Here is a 23,730-nt window from a genome sequence, read left to right as displayed (position 1 = left end):
ATAGTGAAATGTACAGTGTAGTTGGACAGGTCACATTGACCCTCATTGGGCCCCAGAGGGTTTCCTGCAGGTCAAGATGGTGTGTGACATACTGGGTTTCGAACACAGGTCTTATGCGCGCCACAAGAGTGCTGAACCTGCTGAGCTAAAACCTGAGTGTGGTTCAACCGATCCACCTCTGTTACCGTGGACAGTACCTACCACATTCTACAATATATCCTAATGACCATGTCTGAGTGAACCTGCATGAGACAGATCTTCTCTTTCATCCAACAACAACAGCTTAGCTTACAGTATACTGCATCACACAGCACCCCTCTCTCTCTCTCTCTATCTGGTTCCCTCCTTGTCAACTCCTGAAGTGGGATGGGGGCCCTCTGGAGTGGTACAACAGTAGCTCCTCAGGTCTCCTGAGCCTCGCTGGCAGCCTACTTTTGCCTGCAACCTAGTTTAGAAGCTTTTTAAAAAAGGCCAGCATGGGAACCCAGGGAAGCTGTTCATCTCTTTTCTCCTCGTTCACTGAGATGAGGGGAGGTGGGAGGTTGAAGGGAGCATTTTTAATTCAAACTGAAATAGTGGTGGAGGGAGCTGGGGAGAGGGAGGTGACTGGACAAGCCAGGTGTGGATTGGACAGTGGTTTGTCTCACCCCTGGACAAAGGGGGACATGACATGAGTCACTAATACTGGAGTACACTAAAGTAAATAACAATTGCATAGTCCCAGTCACTGCCTCTGCACTGTGGCTGGCTTCGGATTGTCTCATTTAGTATTCGCTCACTCCAGACACTCACCGGCACGATGTAGATTATTAAGGTTTTTAAGTTACTGAATCAGAAAAGTTACAGTATAAAGTATTCAGACCCCTTGACCTTTTTCACATTTTGTTACGCTACAGCCTTATTCTAAAATTGATTAAACTGTTGTTTTTTTCTCTCACCAAACTACACATAATAACCCATAATGACAAAGCAAAAACAGGTTTTTAGAAATTGTTGCATATTTATAAAATAAAAACGGAAATATAACATTTACATAGTTATTCAGACCCTTTATTCAGTACTTTGTTGAAGCACCTTTGGCAGCGATTACAGCCTTGAGTCTTCTTGGGTATGACGCGACAAGCTTGGCAAACCTGTATTTGGGGAGTTCTCCCATTCATCTCTGCAGACCCGCTCAAGCTCTGTCAGGTTGGATGGGGAGTGTCGCTGCACAGCTATTTTCAGGTTTCTCAATAGATGTTCGATTGGGTTCAATTCCGTGCTCTGGCTGGGCCACTCAAGGACATTCAGAGACTTGTCCTGAAGCCACTCCTGCTTTGTCTTGGCTTTAAAGTTCGTTGTCCTGTTGGAAGGTGAACCTTGGCCCCAGTCTGAAGTCCTGAGCGCTCTGGAGCAGGTTTTCATCAAGGATCTCTCTGTACTTTGCTCCGTTCATCTTTTCCTCGATCCTGACTAGTCTCCCGGTCCCTGCCGCTGAAAAACATCCCCACAGCATAATGCTGCCACCACCATGCTTCACCGTAGGGATGGTACCAGGTTTCCTCCAGACGTGACACTTGGCATTCAGGCCGAATAGTTCAATCTTGGTTTGATCAGACCAGAGAATCTTGTTTCTCATGGTATGAGTCTTTAGGTACTTTTTGGCAAACTCCAAGTAGGCCTTACTGAGGAGTGGCTTCCATCTGGCCACTCCACCATAAAGGCCTGATTGGTGGAGTGCTGCAGAGATGGTTGTCCTTCTGGAAGGTTTTCCCCATCTCCACAGAGGAACTCTGTAGCTCTGTCAGAGGGACCATCGGGTTCTTGGTCACCTCCCTGACCAAGGCCCTTCTCCCCCGATTGCTCAGTTTGGCCGGGAGGCCAGCTCTCGGAAGAGTCTTGGTGGTTCCAAACTTATTCAATTTAAGAATGATGGAGGCCCCTTGTTCTTGGGGACCTTCAATGCTGCAGGTATTTGTTGGTACCCTTCCCCAGATCAGTGCCTCAACACAATTGCTCTATGGACAATTCCTTTGACCTCATTGCTTGGTTTTTGCTTTGGCATGCACTGTCAACTGTGGGACCTTATAAAGACAGGTGTGTACCTTTCCAAATCATGTCCAATCAATTGAATTTACCACAGGTGGACTCCAATCAAGTTGTAGAATTACTCAAGGATGATCAGTGGAAACAAGATGCACCTGAGCTCAATTTCGAATCTCATAGCAAAGGGTCTGAATACTTATGTAAATGGGGTATTTATTTATTGTATTTTTTATATGTTTGCAATAATTTCATAAAACCTGTTTTCCGCTTTGACATACTGAGGTATTGTGTGTAGATTGATGAAATTTTTTTAGTAAATCAATTTTAGAATAAGGAGTTAACGTAACAAAATGTGGAAAAGGTGTCTGAATAATTTCTGAATGCACTGTAAGCGTGTGTGTGTATGTGTGTTCACTCCCCCTCCACCAGAACACCATGGCCCATTCTTGTTAGTATCCGTCTGCCCCACCATCTGCAGCAGACACAGGACCCTGATCTCTGACCTGCATTCTTGACAGCCACCTGCCTCAAACCTCTATCTACATCTAACAGCCACCTGTCCCAAACACCTACCTGCAACATTACCCAGGTCCCAATCCACTGTCCCAGCCCACGTCTCTGGATGCCGGTGGACTGAGGTGACCTAAAACTTCCAGTTGTAGGAAGTTAAACAAGTTTTGCCCCCTTCTATTTCAAATTCTGGAGATGCTTTCTCAAAGAGATGTTTGTACTAGTCGAGAGACATTCTTGTGAGTGAGTCTGGATCAGAGTGTCCAAACTGATATTGTCGGTGTCATCCTCTTATAACATGATTCATTTCCCTTTCAAGTGAGCAGGTAAAGACTTCATCTTTAAATGTCTGAGTGGAGTGTGAGTTTAACCGGAATTGTTTTTGTAACATCATTACATCTGCAAGAGATCCTAACGTATTAAAACCCAGCTGTCTTTTGATCCCGTCTAATAGTTCAATGGGGACACTATTTATCAGCACGGTGTGTGGCAAAGCCAGGTCAAGCTGCTAGACTATCCCATTAGACAGAGAAAGAGAAAGGCAGAACAGGACAAGCTGTCTCTTAATTGCCATGTTTTCATTTCTCCCCTTACTTCCCCTGGCGCAACTCTGACTGAGGCAAGACCCCGTTTAACTACTTATGGTTCACTGTCCCATCGTGTTGCGGAGAGATTCAAACGGTCATCGATTGTATGGTACAAGTCTTTCGATAAAAGATCAAGATTAGAACCGGAGAGGAAAGAAGAGAAACAGAGAAGAGAAACTAATTAGTTATGAGTTCAATCATCTGGAGCAATTAGGAGTTGTCTTGTTCAGTATTAGTCCCACCAGATAATACACTGATTAAGTGATATGTACCACACTGACTTAGTCCCGTTAGATAGCGCACTGCACTGATTTACCCTGGATAAGTCCGAGGAAGAGTGTCCTATGACAGAGAGTCTAATGAATTATCATTGGGACGACTAGCGAAATAACACACCGTGAAGACTGTAAATAATGTGTTTTCTGTAGGCCTTTAGATGGGCATGTACACGAATGAGGACTTGATAAAGGAGGTTGATAAAATAATGGTATATTGAGATTGACATGTTAGGCTATTTGTGGTTGAAAGTTATAAGGATTCTGAGGTAACAAGTGATTAAAGAGGAGACAGACGATGTTTTCACAAGCCAAAAGTATGGCACATATGCCAATAATCTAAGTAAATAGAAGCAGGTGCATGATGATGTATCAAGTAGCCAGGCATTCTGCCAATAGCCCATCTAATGTTTAAAATGGTAATGAGCTAGATGTTTCTGGCTGTGTGTGGATCCTGTGACCTGCACAGCGCCATGAGACGACTGACAATGACGAAGAATTTGTATTAAAATCCTAATTAGCCAAACTTTTTTTTGTTCTTCTATTGAGCCATTGTCCTGCCTTGAGGGGCTATACCGTACTGCCTTGTGGGACAGTAGTTGCTATGCATTGATGATAAATGCATCCCATTTATAGTCAGTGAAACATTTGATAGTGTCTAATGCTTTTCCTTGATACTGTTATACATAGTCATAACACCAACAGACATAAACTCAGCAAAAAAAGAAACGTCCCCTTTTCAGGACCCTGTCTTTCAAAAATAATTCGTAAAAATCCAAATAACTTCACAGCTCTTCATTGTAAAGGGTTTAAACACTGTTTCCCATGCTTGTTCATTGAACCATAATCAATTCATGAACATGTACCTGTGGAACGGTCGTTAAGACACTAACAGCTTACAGACGGTAGGCAATTAAGGTCACAGTTATGAAAACTTAGGACACTGAAGAGGCCTTTCTACTGACTCTGAAAAACACCAAAAGAAAGATGCCTAGGGTCCCTGCTCATCTGCGTGAACGTGCCTTAGGCATGCTGCAAGGAGGCATGAGGACTGCAGATGTGGCCAGGGCAATATATTGCAATATCCATACTGTGAGACGCCTAAGACAGCGCTACAGGGAGACAGGACAAACAGCTGATCGTCCTCGCAGTGGCAGACCACGTGTAACAACACCTGCACAGGATCGGTACATCCGAACATCACACCTGCGGGACCGGTACAGGATAGCAACAACAACTGCCCGAGTTACACCAGGAATGCACAATCCCTCCATCAGTGCTCAGACTGTCCGCAATAGGCTGAGAGCGGCTGGACTGAGGGCTTGTAGGCTTGTTACAAGGCAGGTCCTCACCAGACATCACTGGCAACAACGTCGCCTATGGGCACAAACCCACCGTCGCTACACCAGACAGGACCTGCAAAAAGTGCTCTTCACCGATGAGCCGTGGTTTTGTCTCACCAGGGGTGATGGTCGGATTCGCGTTTATGGTCGAAGGAATGAGCGTTACACTGAAGCCTGTACTCTGGAGCGGGATCGATTTGGAGGTGGAGGGTCTGTCATGGTCTGGGGCGGTGTGTCACAGCATCATCGGACTGAGCTTGTTGTCATTGCAGGAAATCTCAACGCTGTGCGTTACCGGGAAGACATCCTCCTCCCTCATGTGGTACCCTTCCTGCAGGCTCATCCTGACATGACCTTCCAGCATGACAGTGCCACCAGCCATACTGCTCGTTCTATGCGTGATTTCCTGCAAGACAGGAATGTCAGTGTTCTGCCATGGCCAGCGAAGAGCCCGGATCTCAATCCCATTGAGCACGTCTGGGACCTGTTGGATCGGAGGGTGAGGGCTAGGGCCATTCCCCCCAGAAATATACAGGAACTTGCAGGTGCCTTGGTGGAAGAGTGGGGTAACATCTCACAGCAAGAACTGGCAAATCTGGTGCAGTCCATGAGGAGGAGATGCACTGCAGTAATTAATGCAGCTGGTGGCCACACCAGATACTGACTGTTACTTTTGATTTTGACCCCCCCCTTTGTACAGGGACACATTATTCCAGTTCTGTTAGTCACATGTCTGTGAACTTGTTCAGTTTGTCTCAGTTGTTGAATCTTGTTATGTTCATACAAATATTTACACATGTTAAGTTTTCAGAAAATAAACGCAGTTGACAGTGAGAGGACGTTTCTTTTTTTGCTGAGTTTACTATAGTTCAGTCCACCACCCAGTCATGTCATTCCATTGCATTAAGAGAAGTCAGTAGCATGAATAGTGCATGGTTCAGCACCAACACACATTGCTCCTGGGTGTACTCCTGACACAGCATTTCTGGAGCACTGCTCAGAGTAAAACAAAAGACAAATATACATTTCCATCACATTCTCTGAAAACCATGGTCCATTACCTTGGCTGATTGCATAGCTGACAATGTCAATGAACACGGTGTGACAGCATGCCTTCCAACTTGATGGGGAGAAAACTCTGTTAAGGAGCTGGTGCAGCGTTGATATTGGATTGGAAAAGGACAGAGAATAAGCTTTAGCTCAGCAAGCCGACAGCGTCTTGTGGTAAGTTGACAACCCAGGTTTGATACCCGGTTGTTTCTGTAGTGCCCTTGGCCTTGACTCATACAGTTGATGTTTGTTAGCTTTTGGGACATAGAGAGGGAGGTCAAATGGAGGTAAATGTAGAACTACAAAACATGTGTTGACTTCCATAGCTAAAACCTATAGGATTCAGCTTTAGCTTAGCTCTTGGGACACACCAATGACCTGTGTTTTATACCTGGTTGGTTACAATACAGAGACCTCCACTGTCCCTTGCTTTACCCTACAGCGGCGCTGTCCTTGGTGCTCACTGCTGACCCACACACAGCTGTGTTACATTGGCCACAAATTTAGCAAGGCTGTTTTTGGAGCCCACTTAGGTTGTGATGAATGAGTCTGCCTCCCAAAGGTGAAAGAGTTGCACACATCCTAATATCCCCCACATGCTGTAATAATAGATACACACAAGGTCCCGTTCTGTGTGTTTTTCCTCTGTTTGCTGTTATCATCATCCCTCTCCTCCTCCTCCTCTGCTGAATTGAAAGGAGAGATTGTATGGTGAGGTGGAGACGATTAGCACAGAAGGTTGTGTAACCTGTAATTCCCCTAGGGTCGTTTTTCACTTATAGCTTGTGTTCACTTTGTTGATGGTCGTTTAGTGGACTAGATTGGTTTCTGTGTTGGTAGTACCTCGAGGAGTGAAAAAGGAACCAATAAAACACTAGACAAGCCTGGCCACAACAGACCCCCATTAAAGCTAATGAGACTTTTGGATGTCAACAGTCTAATAAATACAATTCATATATGCTATTGCAAAAATAATCATTTAATTGTGTTTATGAAGGTCTTAGGTAACATCAGAATATGAAAGAAAATGTATGTTAAAGAACACAATAGCATAGTTTATGTAACTGTAGCCCAGTTGTTACCAACCTTTTCTGAGTAAAGATCACTTTCGCAGTCAAAAAGCATGCCGAGATCTACCACTCAGATGTTTTTACCTAATAAAAAACTGTTCCGTATGAATAAATTTTTTTGTGCAGTAGGCAGGCCTAATACATTATCCCAGTATATTGGCTACTGTATATGTGTCATGACTGTCCTGTGAGGATCCAAATGGGTCAGATCAGCTTGGCAACGGATGACTTCAACCAGACCCTCTCTCACCCACAGCGGGGGGGGGGGGGGACGACTGGTGGGGGGTTGACAGCTCACACCCTGTTGTAAATCAAGGAATAAACATCCCTCTCCAAAATTCACACATTTATGTGCCTTTGTCTACACAGACATTTTCCCGCCAAAACTCTGACATGTTCCAAAGCGAATACTGGAACAATATTTCTAACAGAACGTGGGGAATGGGCAGAGGTGACCTAAAAGAACACTAATGTTCTATGGGTTGTTATTTTGTGGTGTCATTAAAAATGTTTTAAAGGAAATGCTTGAAAAGTATACCCACTACATGTACGAAGTTTCCATCCTCTACGTTGTGTATGAAATATGAAATATTATTAAAGTGTTTTTGATAAGAGAGGGACGTGATCTTAGAAACTATCAGAGGAAATTGTTTCTATAACTTTGTGCAAGTAAGTAGTCACCGCCCCCTTGAGTGAGGTCAGAGAGCGTGTCAGCCTCACGAACCCCCCTTTTTGAACAACAGCATAAAATGATGGGTTAAGAATTAACATATCAGACCAGAAAGGTGTCGAGCTGCAGCTCACGTCCAAAGTAGTTTGAACTCTGAAATCTCAACACGAGATAGAGACGATAGTCACCTCCTGGACAATCACTGGTATGGCTGATTAGCTGTCCTAAGTAAAGTATCTAGTAAAGCAAATTTAAGTGTGACCATTCTACTACTCTTCTCAAATCACTTTTTGCCTACACTTGTGACATGAGAGTAGTTTCTAAATGTCCCAAAGTATTATGTCTCTGTCCCTCTCTGTGTTGACGAGGACAAGGCTGGAGATCACTCTGTCATGCTGATTGAGTTCGAATAACAGACTGGAAGCTTCAAAAGGAGGGTGGTGCTTGGAATCATTGTTCTTCCTCTGTCAGCCATGGTTACCTGCAAGGAAACACGTGCCATCATCATTGCTTTGCACAAAAAGGGCTTCACAGGCTGCCAGTAAGATTGTACCTAAATCAACCATTTATCGGATCATCAAGAACTTCAAGGATAGCAGTTCAATTGTTGTGAAGAAGGCTTTAGGGTGCCCAAGAAAGTCCAGCAAGCACCAGGACCGTCTCCTAAAGTTGATTCAGCTGCGGGATCAGGGCACCACCAGTACAGAGCTTGCTCAGGAATGGCAGCAGGCAGGTGTGAGTGCATCTGCACGCACAGTGAAGCGAAGACTTTTGGAGGATGGCCTGGTGTCAAGAAGGGCAGCAAAGAAGCTGTAATTGTCAATAAAATCCTTTAACACTTATGAAATGCTTGTAATTATACTTCAGTATTCCATAGTAACATCTGACACAAATATCTAAAGACACTGAAGCAGCAAACTCTGTGAAAATGTATATTTGTGTCATTCTCTAAACTTCTGGCCACGACTATGTTTATCCTGTGTTACTATTTAGTTAGCTAGTAAATAAATAATTACACCAATTTGTGTAGTACTAAATCATAAGTAAGGCTGGGGTTTTTGCAGATGCAGGAGGTTACGACTGTTCAGAATGATATGATACGAGGTTATGATTAAAACGTTGACTGTTTTATGGATGTGATAGGTAAAGACCTTTTGGAGTTTAATTCGGGAGATGGTAACTCTTTAAACAACCACTCTCGTTTTGCCCCAATTCCTAATGAGTTAATTGTTACATGATTAATTTAAATCGGGTAACAATTAAACATAGTTAGTTTATTAGATAAATAACAGTCATCAGATTAATGAAAGTAAAGTCACGACATATGCCTGGCCTGCCAATATTGTTCTTCTCGGGCCATATTATATTTCAAAACTCAAGCTGTGATAACAAAATAGGTCATCAGTTGGTGTAGCACTTGCGAGACACAGCTGAGTATAATTTGAAATAATTTGCCATTAATTTGCTTTTTTTATTTTACAGGACTGATGGTACCTGCATTTGATGGTCATGGTGTTCAGGTCGGAAAGTTGGGGCTCTAGAAAGATGCCTGAGTTTCCAACTTGGAATTCCGAGTTGGATGACCATTCAAAAAAAAATTCCCAGTCGGATCTCGTTTTTTTGTGAGTTCCCAGTTGTTTTGAGCGCACTGAAGTCGGAGATGTCAGAGTTCCGAGTTCCCAATTGTTTTGAACACTGCATTAGTCTCAGCGGAGGGAGAGAGAGAGCAGGAGAGAGTCAGTCTCTTGCGGCCCCTGCTCTCTCCTTCCTTTCCTCCGGTGAGACTGACCAGAGAGAGAGGGCACCGTCTTTCACCTGATGGCGAAACTTGAGTCTCACTGCATTCGCATCTGCCTCAAACACAAATTCATGTTGTTCCTTTGACCAGAGAAAGTGAAATATTCCTCGATATTAAAATAGACATGACCAGCTGCTAATAATAATACAAATGCAGGGCTACTCATTCATTGCAGCTGCAGCGCGAGTGGGAGTAGGGAGAAGGTGTTTCATGTTTTTAATAGTGTTGAATTAAAACAGTGTTGGCAGTGCTGAATAAAAAATTTAACAGGAACTCACTCAAAAAACAAGAGCTCCTTGCTGTATACTTTGACAAGTCTCCCTTTGGTGTTGGTTTTTAAACTTTGGCATCTCACGTACCACAGATCTCCCGGTCCGCCGGTAGGCGGAGTTTGTCTTTTCAGACAAATTAAATGGTTCAGAATGGGAACACTTTGCCTGCCCGGTGCACAAATTCACCTACCACCAACAGCGCAAAACAAATAATTTTAAAAAAGGAGCACAAGCCTTTATTGTTGGCTTTTCTGCAGAAATGTTTGGTGATCGACTAGGAACGCCTTGAAGATCGCGATCGACCGGTTGGTGACCACTGTTGTAGGCTACATGTACAAACAAAAAAAATACTAAACCCCAGAATTCAAGTGTTAAACTCCATTAAATAAACACCATCACAAAGATCATTCATTATTAATTCATTAAGGGCAGGTCTTAAAGAACATTATGATTTTATGAAAATGCATTTCAAAAGAACGGACTGGCGTATTTGGATGTGCTGTTCATCAGATTCTTCATATAAGTCTACAATTTAACAATTGATAATACTCTCACCATCAGACTATGTCAATTTAATCTTGTCTTCAGGCTAACGCGTGTTACCGCTGTGCGGGAGCTTCATGAGTTTTTTGTTGTTAGAAGCAGGCCTACAGTGGGTATCGTAAGTATTCACCCCCCTTGGATTTCTTCCCATTTTATTGTTACAAAGTGGGATTCAAATTGATTTAATTTGTCACTTTTTTATCAACGATCTACAGAAAAAACGGTGTAATGTCAAAGTGGAAGAAGGATTCTAGCATATTTTTAAGATTAATGAAAAATAAAACACTAATATATCTTGATTAGATAAGTATTCTCCCCTGAGTCAATACATTTGATTAACACCTTTGGTAGTGATTACAACAGTGAGTCATCTTGGGTAAGTCACGAAGAGCTTTGCACACCTGGATTGTGCAATATTTGCCCATTATTCTTTTTCTTTAAGCAGATTTATGCCAAAACAGTAACATGGCCACTCAGGAACATTCACTGCCTTCTTGGAAAGTAACTCCTGTGTAGATTTGGCATTGTGTTGTAGGTTATTGTCCTGCTGAAAGGTGAATTTCTCTCCCAGTGTCTGGTGTAAAGCAGACTGAAGCAGGTTTTCCTCTAGGATTTTGCCAGTGATTAGCTCCATCCCGTTTCTTTTTATCCTGAAAAACTCAGTCTTTGCCTATTTCGAGCATACCCATACCATGATGCAGTCACCACCATGCTTGAAAATAAGGAGGCAGTTATTCAGTGATGTGTTGTGATGCATCTAGGCGTGTTCCTTTGCTGTTTTTTTGTTGTTGTTGCAGTGCTACATTAGTGCCTTGTTGCATACAACCTTAATGTTTTGGAATATTTTTGATTGTGTATTCATCTTTTCACTGTCATTGAGGTCATTATTGTGGAGTCTCTACAATGTTGTCAGTTTTCTCCCATCACAGCCATTGAACTCCATATCCGTTTTAAAATCACCAATGGTGTCACGTCTTGACCAGTAAAAGGGGTTATTTGTCATTGTAGTTTGGTCAAGGCATGGCAGGGGGTGTTTGTTTTGTGTGTTTCGGTGTTTTTGGTTTAGGTTCTATTTCTATGTTGGGGTTTGGTAGGACCTCCAATTAGAGGCAGCTGGTTGTCGTTGCCTCTAATTGGAGGCCATATTTAGTTGGGGTTTGTTTCACTTGTGTTTTGTGGGTGGTTGTTTTCCTGTATAGCCTGTGTTGCCTTACGGAACTGGTTCGTCGTTTTTTTAAGTGTTATCTTTAAATAAATTAAGAAGATGAGCACTTTACCTGCTGCGCCTTGGTCTCCATTTCACAACCCTTGTGACAAATGGCCTCATGGTGACATTGCATTTACATATTAATCATTTAGCAGATGCTCTTATCCAGAGTGACTTATATTTAGTGCATTCATCTTAAGATAGCTAGGTGGGATGATCACATCTCTCAGTCATAGCTACTTTTTGAGGAAAAATTTACTTACTATCAGCAAAGTGTTATTGGGGGGGATGAATTAAGTGCGAGTGTTAGTTCACGAAAGGCTTTTGGGGGGGGGGATTATTTAAGATCCTCTTTGAAGCGGTAGGGAAGGTTGAACACCAGGCGAGGGGTACTATGTAGATAAGTTGCAGGCACCACAAGGCATATACTATCCTGCTTCTCATAGGCCCGTGAAACGCTCAACATATTGTGTGAGGGGTGGGAATGGGCGGATTTCTCAACTCCCTTCTCCGGCCAGTTCAATGATGAAAAATCAGTCCCTGGAGTAAAAACGTTGCACTATCCAGGAGCACGAGTACAGGACACCAATAAGATGCTCCCAAAAATGTTAAACCAGCATCAGGAAATTGAGTCTATCATAGTACATGTGGGATTCAGATGAAGAGAGAGCAGCTAGAGTAGAAGTGTTCTCTGGGGGGATCCAAGTCTCCATTGGGGCCAAAAGGTATAGGGACAGTAGGGCAACATAGGCTGAGATGAACTCTGCGTTCTTAACCGCAGATCGGCAGTTCCAAACGCTGCCGGAGACCATGAATTCCACAGGGGTTGAGCGTGCAGGTTACACTAAATTAGAAGGGTTGCAGCCAAGGGGTGGGATCGTCTGTAAAGCCTACAGGGAGAAGAGCGAACAGGTATAAAAAACACATAGTTGACAAAGTTATAAAAGATCATCTGAAAATAACTAGGTAAGATACTCAACTGAGAGAGTGGTGTGGAGCCTTCCTCTTTCCTTCCTCGAACAACTCGGCAGAACAACTTGACAGAACAGTCTTTGTTTCCGCAACGAGACCGCCAGTGACATGGCCACTGCTGAGAAAATGGGAGACTGAAGTACTAACACTAATTGCTAATTGCCTTGCAGAGGTGAAGAGCACACCTCCCGGTACTAATTGCTGATTGCCTAGGAGAGGGAAAAACTCCCCCTCCCAATACAGCCACTGATTGCCAAAACAGCAGTCACAAAATGCCCTTTCCCTTAATCCTGGTTGATGTGTCAACAATCAACTGCAAGTTATGAGCAGTCAGTAGTTCACACAACAAATAGGTTACTCAGAAGACAGACAGCACTTAAAATATATGGCCCTAGTTAGCAAAAAGACAGTACTAGATAACAACAGATTAAGACAAAAATGATACTTATCACCTCTGGAGATATCAGGAGTCCTCTAGCTATAGAATGAAGCACACTGAGATGGACCCAAACTTTTCCTTCTTAGGTTTTTCGAAAAAAAAAGCCTTAGTTGAATCTGTGCTTGAAATGCAGTACTTGACTGAGAAAAAAAACACATGAATTTCACGTGATCACAAAAACAAATGTTTTTACATGATTTCACATGTGAATTTTCACGTGAAATCATGTGATTTTTTGTTGTATTATCTTTGACATAGAAGTGGGGACTTTCTCCTTGAGAAAACCGACTGGACAAATACTAAAAGAGCATGTTTTCCATAACCTGTAGGTAGATTTGACTAGTTTAGAGTTTCTGCTCTGACCTGTAGGGAACACAATATATGGTCTATACTTGGCATGTATGTTTCTCACTCATGGGTGACACAAATTGGGATATTGGAGATGGGAATTGGTGTGGAATTAAATGTAGTATTGTAGTATTACTATCATAAAAAAATGCTAGTGTTTTAGCGGACGGACACTATAGTTTTTTACGGAAATTACTGTAGTATTTACTGCAGTGTTTTTTTGCAGATAATACTGTAGTATTTACTACGAAATTCTATAATAAATACTACATATGATCATGATTTTTGTGGGTAAACTAGGGTAAACTCTTCACCCGCACATTTGGATTATATCTTTGCTTTGTCAAAAGTACATTCTTATTATTTCAATTCTTTCGCATGTTCCAATTCTTTAACGATGAAAGCCCTTTTTTTTAGGTGATAATTATTATTTTCAGGCAACTGATATAATCAGGATTATGTTAATTTCATGCAGACAGACAGATCTGCTATGAGCTGCTAACATAATTTTCGCTAGTTAGCTAACTTTACATACTGTATAGCTAGCTAAATGAATTAAATATCAACTATTTGCGAACTTCATATTAGCTAGTTAGCTAGCTATCTTTGTGTATTGTTGTAATGCATTTGTAGCTAGATAGCTAGCTAACAGCCATGGAATATGGTGAAATGATTAGCTAGCAGTTCCAGCTGTCAGAAGGAAGAGTAAACTACTCTGGATAGGGTAAGTACCTTTGTGGGAGGACATTATGAACATATTCTTCAATTCCCATCCCTAGCGAGAAAAACTGAAGACAGAGAGATATAGCAACATATTATTCAGTGCTGTCTAATTTGAGTATAATGCAGCCTGTTTCTTTTGGGATGTTTTCTGTCCTCAGATACAGAGAGCTGTAAAACCCAGTCTGCAGATGAAGAGGTCCCAATGAATGTTCTAAGAGAACAAGGGTACATGGATTATATGTGTACCTACTGTATGTTAGCACATTTTGTGAACAAAAAAATAAGGTTTAAAAGTCACACACAATGTATAAACCTATTACAATTGGAGCAGGCCAACCCTGCTGCGTGTGCACGCTTCTGTTCCAGCCCAGCACTAACACAACTGATTAAATGTATCAAACCTAATCAGTTAATTATCAAGTGTGCTATTGCTGGGCTGGAACAGAAGTCTGTGTCGTCGCGTCGTGTGTCCCCCCCGTAGATCAGGAATCGGTGGAGTGAGGTTGGCCACCTATGTTGTTGACTTTTTTTGTTCACCTGAAATGATCCTTTAGTAATAATAGCCTACTTGTTAGTAAAATATCTAACCTTTACATACGAGTTAGCTTACTTGTACACTTTGGAAATTGTGTGAAATAGTGTTGATTCTTTGAAGTGTTTTAAACTTGTTTTAATTGTGAACTATTATTCAAGATGGACTTGTGTTGATGTTGATTCATCACGGATCACAATCCTCCAACAAAGAGGGGAAGGGAATCTGTCTCTAATTTGTTGGTTTCTGTGTTATATGATCAAATGAACATTACCTTTTTTGTTCAGTCATAAGCTCTCCAATTAGTGTTATTTGATTGTCACTGTTTTGTCACAGTTTTTTCAGGCTATCAGCCATGTGAACCCATTTTGCAGCTGATACAGCCATAGGCCTACAGCAGTAGTTCCCAACTCCAGTCCTCCAGTACCCCCAACAGCACACATTTTTGTTGTAGCCCCGGACAAACAGACCTGATTCAACTCAGAGGGCCTAATGATTAGTTGGCAAGTTAATTCAGGTGTGTTTGTCAGGGACTAAAATAAACTGTACTGTTGGGGGTACTCGAGGACCGGAGTTGGGAACCACTGGCCTACAGTATGATGGCATTAGGCGTATATGGACATTTGCAATGCAGCCTTGACATTGTGCATCTGAAGCAGAGAATAGCTTAACTCACACGTTGTTTACATAGTGTTCAGCTATATGTTCTCAATTTAAAAATCATACCAGCAGATAATGTATATGAGGCTAATCCTTATACTGTATTTTGTACATGCCTTGTGTTGACATGAAATGATTTAGTGCAAATCCAATCCTTGTAATCTAGGTGGTGAAATGTATGGAAGCAGGAGATGACAGAATCCTTATCTTAAAACATACACACAACTACTACCACCAAGTTCAATGCCAGATACTTTTCTCCCAGAAGGTCTGATTGGTACTTGGATGTGCTACTGTAATATTGAATATGGTTTGCCTAAGACTATCACAACAATTACATTGTCTATGCTAAATGTGTTTAAATTGTGAAAGAAAGAAAATAGTTGGGCTATAAAAAAATAGTTTTTTCCAATGGAGCTAGGCAAAGCAGAGATGACAAAATACTTTTCTTTTCACCGTACAACAATATAGCATATTAGTACAGTATGTTTACAAAATCATAAACAATAGTATTTTACACGTTCCAAAATTACATTTTATATATTCATATGGTTTAAAGGGGCATTTTTGTCATGACGAGAAGGTGAAGGTGCTCTCTACACAAATTACACAAAAGATACATTTAGATTGACCAAAACACAGCATACAGTATGAAAACCATATTGTACAACTGAGGGATGTCTCCTTTCATATCTGGAAAAGGACGAAGTAGAAGTAGAAACTGATGCTGCTGCAGCATTGCTTGTCTTCATAGTGCAAATCCAGTCGACATGGCTGTCTTGATAGAGGTCAGCAGTACATCAACAAATGAAAAGCACACCTGGTGTTAGAATATCTCTTCTTCAGGTCACCTACACCGTCAGGGCACTTAAGTGTTCGGTTGTGTTTAATTTCTTTCATTCATTCATTCATATGAAGATTACATCTAGATTAAGGTCAGGAAAAGGGTTAGGGTTATCTAAAATGCCAACAAAAATGACTTTTTACGTTAATTTGACAAAAGCTTGATCCCTTTTAGCCTGGACCCCTTCTCGGCCTAGATTACATGGTTGCATTCAAGACAAGGTCTTCCTGTGCAACGGAAAGAAACGTCTCTGATATAGCCTATGCGACTACGCGCTTATTAATTGCCTAAATTATCACAATCCAATCTACTCATTACATTAGGAATAGTAGGCTTACATTAGTCTGCAAATGCGATGATAGATGCATGCAATCCTTTGTTTGTTATAATATAAAGGGGCATTTTTATGGTGAAAAGATAGCTTTCCCTAAACTTGAAACTCATGCGACACATGCTAATCGCTAGACTACAAGCTAACTTACTGTAGTGAGTTATAGGAAAAATAAATTCTGACTTGATTTACCAGTGATTAAATGATCATAGCAGACCCTGTACTGACAGCTGTCTGGGTAGAGTTCTAGGCAGAGTTGCAAAGAAAAAGCCTTATCTCTGTCCAGTGTCTGTGTTCTTTTGCCCATCTTAATCTTTTATTTTTATTGGCCAGTCTGAGATATGGCTTTTTCTTTGCAACTCTGCCTAGAAGGTTGCCTCTTCACTGTTGACGTTGAGACTGGTGTTTTGCTGGTACTATTTAATGAAGCTGACAGTTGAGGACTTGTGAGGCATCTGTTTCTCAAACTAGACACTCTAATGTACTTGTCCTCTTGCTCAGTTGTGCACCGGGGCCTCCCACTCCTCTTTCTATTGTGGTTAGAGCCAGTTTGCGCTGTTCTGTGAAGGGAGTGGTACACAGCATTGTACAAGATCTTCATTTTCTTGGCAATTTCTCGCATGGAATAGCCTTCATTTCTCAGAACAAGAATAGACTGACGAGTTTCAGAAGAAAGTACTTTGTTTCTGGCCATTTTGAGCCTGTAATCGAACCCACAAATGCTGATGCTCCAGATACTCAACTAGCCTAAAGAAGGCCAGTTTTATTGCTTCTTTAATCAGGACATCAGTTTTCAGCTGTGAAATTGCAAAAGGGTTTTCTTAGCTTTTTAAAATGATGAACTTGGATTAGCTAACACACATTAGCTAACACACAACACTATGTTATAACTCATGCTAGTCTATGTTATAATAACTTGCATGCTAGTCTATGTTATAACTCATGGTAGTCTATGTTAGAACTCTCATGGTAGTCTGTTATAACTCTCATGGTAGTCTGTTATAACTCTCATGGTAGTCTGTTATAACTCTCATGGTAGTCTATGCTATAATTCATGGTAGTCTATGTTAAAACTATGTTATCTGATAATGGGCCTCTGTACCCCTATGTAGATATTCCATAAAATCTGCCATTTCCAGCTACAATAGTCATTTACAACATTAACAATGTCCACTATGTGTTTCTGATCAATTTGATGTTATTTTAATGGACAAAAAACAATGACATTTCTAAGTAACCCAAAACTTTTGAACGGTAGTGTATGTTATAATAACTTGCATGCTAGTCTATGTTATAACTCTCTTGGTAGTCTATATTATAACTCTTTTTATTTTATTTAACCTCTTATTTAACTAGGCAACTATTATGCTAGTCTATGTTATAGCTATCATGCTAGTCTATGTTATAATGCTCATGCTAGTCTATGTTATAGCTATCATGCTGGTCTATGTTATAACTCTCATGCTGGTCTATGTTATAACTCATGCTAGTCTATGTTATAACTCATGCTAGTCTATGTTATAATAACTTGCATGCTAGTCTATGTTATAACTCATGGTAGTCTATGTTAAAACTCTCATGGTAGTCTATGTTATAACTCTCATGGTAGTCTGTTATAACTCTCATGGTAGTCTGTTATAACTCTCATGGTAGTCTGTTATAATTAATGGTAGTCTATGTTAAAACTGTTATGTAGTCTATTCTATAACTATCATGCTAGTCTAAGTTATAATAACACTCATGCTAGTCCATGTTATAACTCTCATGCTAGTCTATGTTATAAGTCTCATCTGAGTCTGTTATAACTCATCGTAGTTTGTTATAACTCTCATCCTAGTCTATGTTATAATAAATATCATGGTAGTTTATGTTCTAACTCTCATGGTGGTCTATGTTATAACTCTTATGCTAGTCTGTTATAGCTATCATGCTAGTCTATGTTATAGTAACTCCCATGGTAGTCTGTCATAACTCTCATGCTGGTCTGTGTTATAATAACTCACATGCTAGTCTATGTTATAACTCTCATGCTAGTCTATGTTATAACTCTCATGCTAGTCTATGTTATAACTCTCATGCTAGTCTATGTTATAACTCTCATACTAGTCTATGTTATAACTCTTACGGTAGTCTATGTTAAAACTGTCATGGTAGTCTATGCTATAACTATCATGCTAGTCTATGTTATAATAACTCTAATCACTGTGCCTCTTCTTCACCCTGAAGGCACAGTGATGCAGAAACGTTGGTGATTTACCCAATAAATGACTGGGAGTTTATATATAGAGTGTGCGAGTCTCTTTGTTTTTACAGCTTACAGTTTATTCGCCGTTAGTCAACACGTCTACACTAAATCATTTGCTCTGGGTGTGCGCCACCTCATGCTTTTTATTATAACTCTCATGCTAGTCTGTTATAACTCCTATGCTAGTCTATGTTATAACTCTCATGCTAGTCTGTTATAACTCCTATGCTAGTCTGTGTTTTAACTCTCATGCTAGTCTATGTTTATAACTCTCATGGTAGTCTATGTTATAACTCTCATGGTAGTCTATGTTATAACTCTCATGGTAGTCTATGTTATAACTCTCATGCTAGTCTATGTTATAACTCTCATGGTAGTCTATGTTATAACTCTCATGGTAGTCTATGTTATAACTCTCATGGTAGTTTATGTTATAACTCTCATGGTAGTCTGTTATAATAACTCATGGTAGTCTATGTTATAATAACTCTCATGGTAGTCTATGTTATAATAACTCTCATGGTAGTCTGTGTTATAATATCTCTCATGGTAGTCTATGTTATAATAAATATCATGTGAGTCTATGTTTATAACTCACATGGTAATCTATGTTTATAACTCACATGGTAATCTATGTTATAACTCTCATGCTAGTCTATGTTATAACTCTCATGCTAGTCTATGTTATAACTCTCATGGTAGTCTATGTTATAACTCTCATGGTAGTCTATGTTATAACTCTCATGCTAGTCTATGTTATAACTCTCATGGTAGTCTATGTTATAACTCTCATGGTAGTCTATGTTATAACTCTCATGGTAGTTTATGTTATAACTCTCATGGTAGTCTGTTATAATAACTCATGGTAGTCTATGTTATAATAACTCTCATGGTAGTCTATGTTATAATAACTCTCATGGTAGTCTGTGTTATAATATCTCTCATGGTAGTCTATGTTATAATAAATATCATGTGAGTCTATGTTTATAACTCACATGGTAATCTATGTTTATAACTCACATGGTAATCTATGTTATAACTCTCATGCTAGTCTATGTTATAACTCTCATGCTAGTCTATGTTATAACTCTCATGCTAGTCTATGTTATAACTCTCATGCTAGTCTATGTTATAACGCTCATGCTAGTCTATGTTATAACTCTCATGCTAGTCTATGTTATAACTCTCATGCTAGTCTATGTTATAACTCTCATGTTTATAACTCTCATGGTAGTCTATGTTATAATTCTCATGGTATGTGAGGATGTATGATTACTTGTCACAGTAGTTGAAATCCCAATGACAATGACACACCCATGTCTTGGATAGGTGTCCGGATTGGCTACTGATGGCAACAGAGTTTTGATCATTAGTGATGCTCCAGAGCAGTTTATAATTCCAGCTAGTAGTTTTGAAAGTAGTGTTCACGAGCAAAAACGGGTCCCTGAAAATTGTGCACATTTGTGTCCTACTTCATCCAATTTAGCCAATATGTTACGAATTTGTTAGTGCTTAAGATCCCAGACTGCATCTTTAAGCACATCACAGCTGTAACTATGTTTGATAGATCTCCACTGCTTTCATTCGGTCCCCAAACAAGCTGTAATCAGTGAGTTAAATGGATTGTTTTGGTTGTGCTGTGTCTTTTTGAAATGCTGCGACCTATTCAATTTAGATAATTTAATGTTTGTCAGAATGCAATCAAGAGGAACCCACTTTAAACGATTTCAATTTTGATGTGGAAACAATTGCAGACGTTTCTTTAATGTAAGACCAAGAAATTGGACGGATAAAATTCGGACACAGATTGAATACATTTCTTCACAATTTACTTCCTCGTCCCCATCATCCTCATCTCATTCCTCTGTAAAGATAATACAATACAACATACCAATATGGATCATCCCACAATGCCAATATAATAGGTCCCGTGTGGCTCAGTTGGTAGAGCAGGGTTGTGGGTTCGATTCCCATGGGGGACCAGTACGATTTTTAATTTTATTTTTAAATGCATGAAACGTATGCACTCATACATTCTGGATACACTCTGGATAAGAGCGTCTGCTAAATGACAAAAATGTAAATGTAAAAATAATGTCAGAAGAAGCTAATTTGCTCAAAAATCTTATCCATAGACCATTTGCTCTGTCACATGTTCACTTTATTGACCTGTATGAGTTGGATATAATTAGCATGTTCAAATGTCTAATTTTATTTCTTTCCATCATAAAACAAGCTGCTAACTTCCTGATGAATTATAATCACTTGATTATAATGAGGTTCCATTCCAGTGACATTCACAATGTGGTTTAGGAGCTCTCTTTCTCCCTCTCTCTTTCTCTCAGTGTAGCTGTTTGTTTATCTCTCTCCTAATTCCTTCTGTCATCTTCCATGGTTGTGTCGAGTTGATGCTAGTTCATGTATTTGTCTCTGAAAATCACACTGTAGTTTAGTCAAATTGCTTCACAGTACTGGCTTTACTGTTTCACAGTTCCCTTGAACTACTTTAGCCCTGAGTTCCAAGCCACCTCCAATATAATTGTTGCCGTTTCGTAAATGGTTGGTTCGTAAGTCTAAAAGAAGTCTAAAAGTAAGGAAATTTAATTGACCCGATCATAACCGCCAGTAATGTTCAAAATGCCTACTTTTCTTTCACTCAACCCAGTGAGGGAGAGAGAAAACAACTATTCGTGAGGGGTTATTTTTTCACATTTCTGTCTGACTGTAGAGCTGTCATGCAGAGACAGAGCCGAGGGGGTGTCATCAATAATAGAGTGACAGACAGAAAGACAGAGAGCACGGACTGAGAGATCCACCACTTGACAGCCAGGACACAACACAACATGCCCGTCTCGAAGCTTCAGAGATGCTGCAGCTCTGAGACTCCATTCTGGCAGCTGAGAGATTGATGGGAAAGGATTCTATGACTGTGGCTGCATTTCAAATGACACCATATTCTGGATATTTTACTTTAGCCCTGAGCCCATAAATTGCACATAGACCTCTGGTCAAAAGTAGTGCACTATATGGAAAGGTGGTAGGCGACAGATAGCCTAGCGGCTGAGAGCTCTTAAAGGTTTTACTTAAAACGCTTGACTCTGAAAAAGAGCACAAGGCAGAAAGTAGAAGAAAGCTATCTTTTTTTAGGAGTACCTGTTAGTTATTATTAAAGCATACCATTGCCATCCATTTAGCTCAGAGAAAAGGAGAATGTCAACTTCAAATACTGCAGAAAGGGATAGGAAAGATTTGAGGGAACATCACTTTTGCTCACACACATTTCTACAGCTGGCAGAATTGTGTTTCTATAATCCAGAGGTTGGAAGTCGGTGGGCAGTTAACAGTGGTAGGCAGGGGGAGTCTGCAGATGACAGGCCATACAGGATGTTTGGAAATGGAGAGGGAGTGTGAGACAATGCCCATCGGGAAAAGTTTGATGCCAGCGCCCACATCAGTGGTGTTCCTTCAGGCCCGGAGAGTCCCCTGAGGGGCAGTGAAGTCAACAGCCTATGGGCTACCTGTTAGGAGTCCAATCTCTGCAGGAAGCAGTGGGGAGGAAAGTTTAAAGGCCCAGTGCACTTCATCTTACCAAAACAAGCAGAAATTTCAGGTAGTCTTTTAAAAAAGCTCTTACACTAAAAGGGCATTATCATAATTTTCACAATTTCACAGTATTATTCTAACCTTATAGTTTGGAAATATGTATATATAAGGTAATGCCATTTTAGTGTAAGAGCTTTTTGAAAAGACTACATGAAATTTGGTGAGATGGAGTTTTGGCCTGCATGGTAGCTACACCAGGCGGTAAATGAGCTAGTTTTCAGTTTTCCCCTCCGCACCAAGACCACTCCCAGACAGTCTGCTCAGTTCTGGGCTTGAGAAATTGATCTTTGCTAAGAAGCTATTTTTGTTTATTTTTGACCATTTTAATTGAAAACGATCATAGCAATGTGCTTAATTGTTACCCAGAAATGATTTGATATTGATATAAAAATGGATGTATTGGGCCTTTAAGTCAAAGGATGTGTCTGGCATGAGTACTCTAGTAAAATAGTGGGAGGATCCAAGTCAAACCAAGTGTAATGCACCTAGTCTGTGTGTCTCTGTAGCCATTCTCCCAACTCCACAACTGTTTTTTGCATTTCAGGGCTTTTCCTGGTTTATTGATTCTGAATAGGTCTGCCAACACACAAATACACACACCCTAACCCCCCTAAACACACACACACACACACACACACACACACACACACACACACACACACACACACACACACACACACACACACACACACACACACACACACACACACACACACACACACACACACACACACACCTCTGGTTTGCCTTCATGAGAGCTTGTACCTGAAGTGCCCATTGATAAAGTGATTTGTTCCCCAGTGCTCACCCTGAGCTCACAACAGGGGACCTGCACTGGCACCTCCCTGGCACATTGCCCCCTGGCATGACTTTGTTGTGCCCTGCCTGAGCAGCCCAGATAGCACCTCTATCTCGCTGCCTCTCCCCACCTCTTACTGAGCCTGCCTATCACTGCTTCCTCCACCTGTGTAATCAAATTAGCCCCAGCCTAGGAAACTGAGAGAACAACATGTAATTGCATAGAAAGAAACAGAAGGGAAGGCTGGGAATGAAAGAGGGAGTTGCTGATATGGGTTTAGCCCCCAGGCCAAACAGTAGGGAACATCTCGACACACACACACACACACAGATGCTAACCCTTTGGACGGCCACACGTACAGATTCAGAACTGTAGACTGCATTTTAAATGTATCCAATACAGTATTTCATCTTTCCCTACTTCCCTCTCTTATCCCTCCCTCCCCTCTCCCTCTCTCTTTCTCTCTCGCTGTAGTTACGGGGACATGGTGCCCAAGACGATCGCGGGGAAGATCTTTGGTTCTATCTGTTCTCTGAGCGGGGTGCTGGTAATCGCCCTGCCTGTTCCCGTCATCGTGTCCAACTTTAGCCGCATCTATCACCAGAACCAGAGAGCTGACAAACGGCGTGCGCAGAAGGTACAGGTGAACACCATTCACTTATTAGATGACCCGCTTCCGGCTGTAGGGAGGCGAGGTGGGTGTGTGTGTGTGTGTGTGTGTGTGTGGGTGGATACGACACCCCTCGCCCCCCTGACTTCGGAGAAACCTGCTGCAGACAGACAGACGTGAGAGGTTCCATACTGGAAACTGTTGGGGTCGCAGCATGGATCTGCATCACACAATCAAACCACCATTAACGCAAAACATCATTAGTTTAATGGCG

At 41.0% G+C, this 23,730-nt stretch overlaps 1 protein-coding gene and 1 non-coding gene across 5 annotated transcripts in view; one reads left to right on the top strand and one right to left on the bottom strand.

The window, feature by feature from the left end:
• Window positions 1–23,730, top strand: part of LOC115150986 (potassium voltage-gated channel subfamily D member 3-like) — a 115,534-nt gene that overhangs the window by 73,602 nt on the left and 18,202 nt on the right. For 2 of the 4 annotated variants that reach the window (XM_029694870.1, XM_029694868.1), the window contains exon 3: window positions 23,321–23,483. In XM_029694870.1, coding sequence (XP_029550730.1) covers window positions 23,321–23,483 — 163 coding nt within the window. Of the gene's footprint in view, window positions 1–23,320; window positions 23,490–23,730 lie in introns of all 4 variants that reach the window. The other 2 variants (XM_029694869.1, XM_029694867.1) reach the window with 1 other exon arrangement.
• Window positions 13,024–13,078, bottom strand: LOC115151214 (U7 small nuclear RNA). The gene has a single exon (XR_003867232.1). It is a non-coding gene; the product is annotated as a U7 small nuclear RNA (small nuclear RNA).

This window comes from Salmo trutta, chromosome 16 (assembly GCF_901001165.1).
Source record: "Salmo trutta chromosome 16, fSalTru1.1, whole genome shotgun sequence".
NCBI classification, from domain to species: domain Eukaryota; kingdom Metazoa; phylum Chordata; class Actinopteri; order Salmoniformes; family Salmonidae; genus Salmo; species Salmo trutta.
Note: the sequence above shows the minus strand (reverse complement) of the source record. Positions and strands in the feature narration are given on the sequence as shown.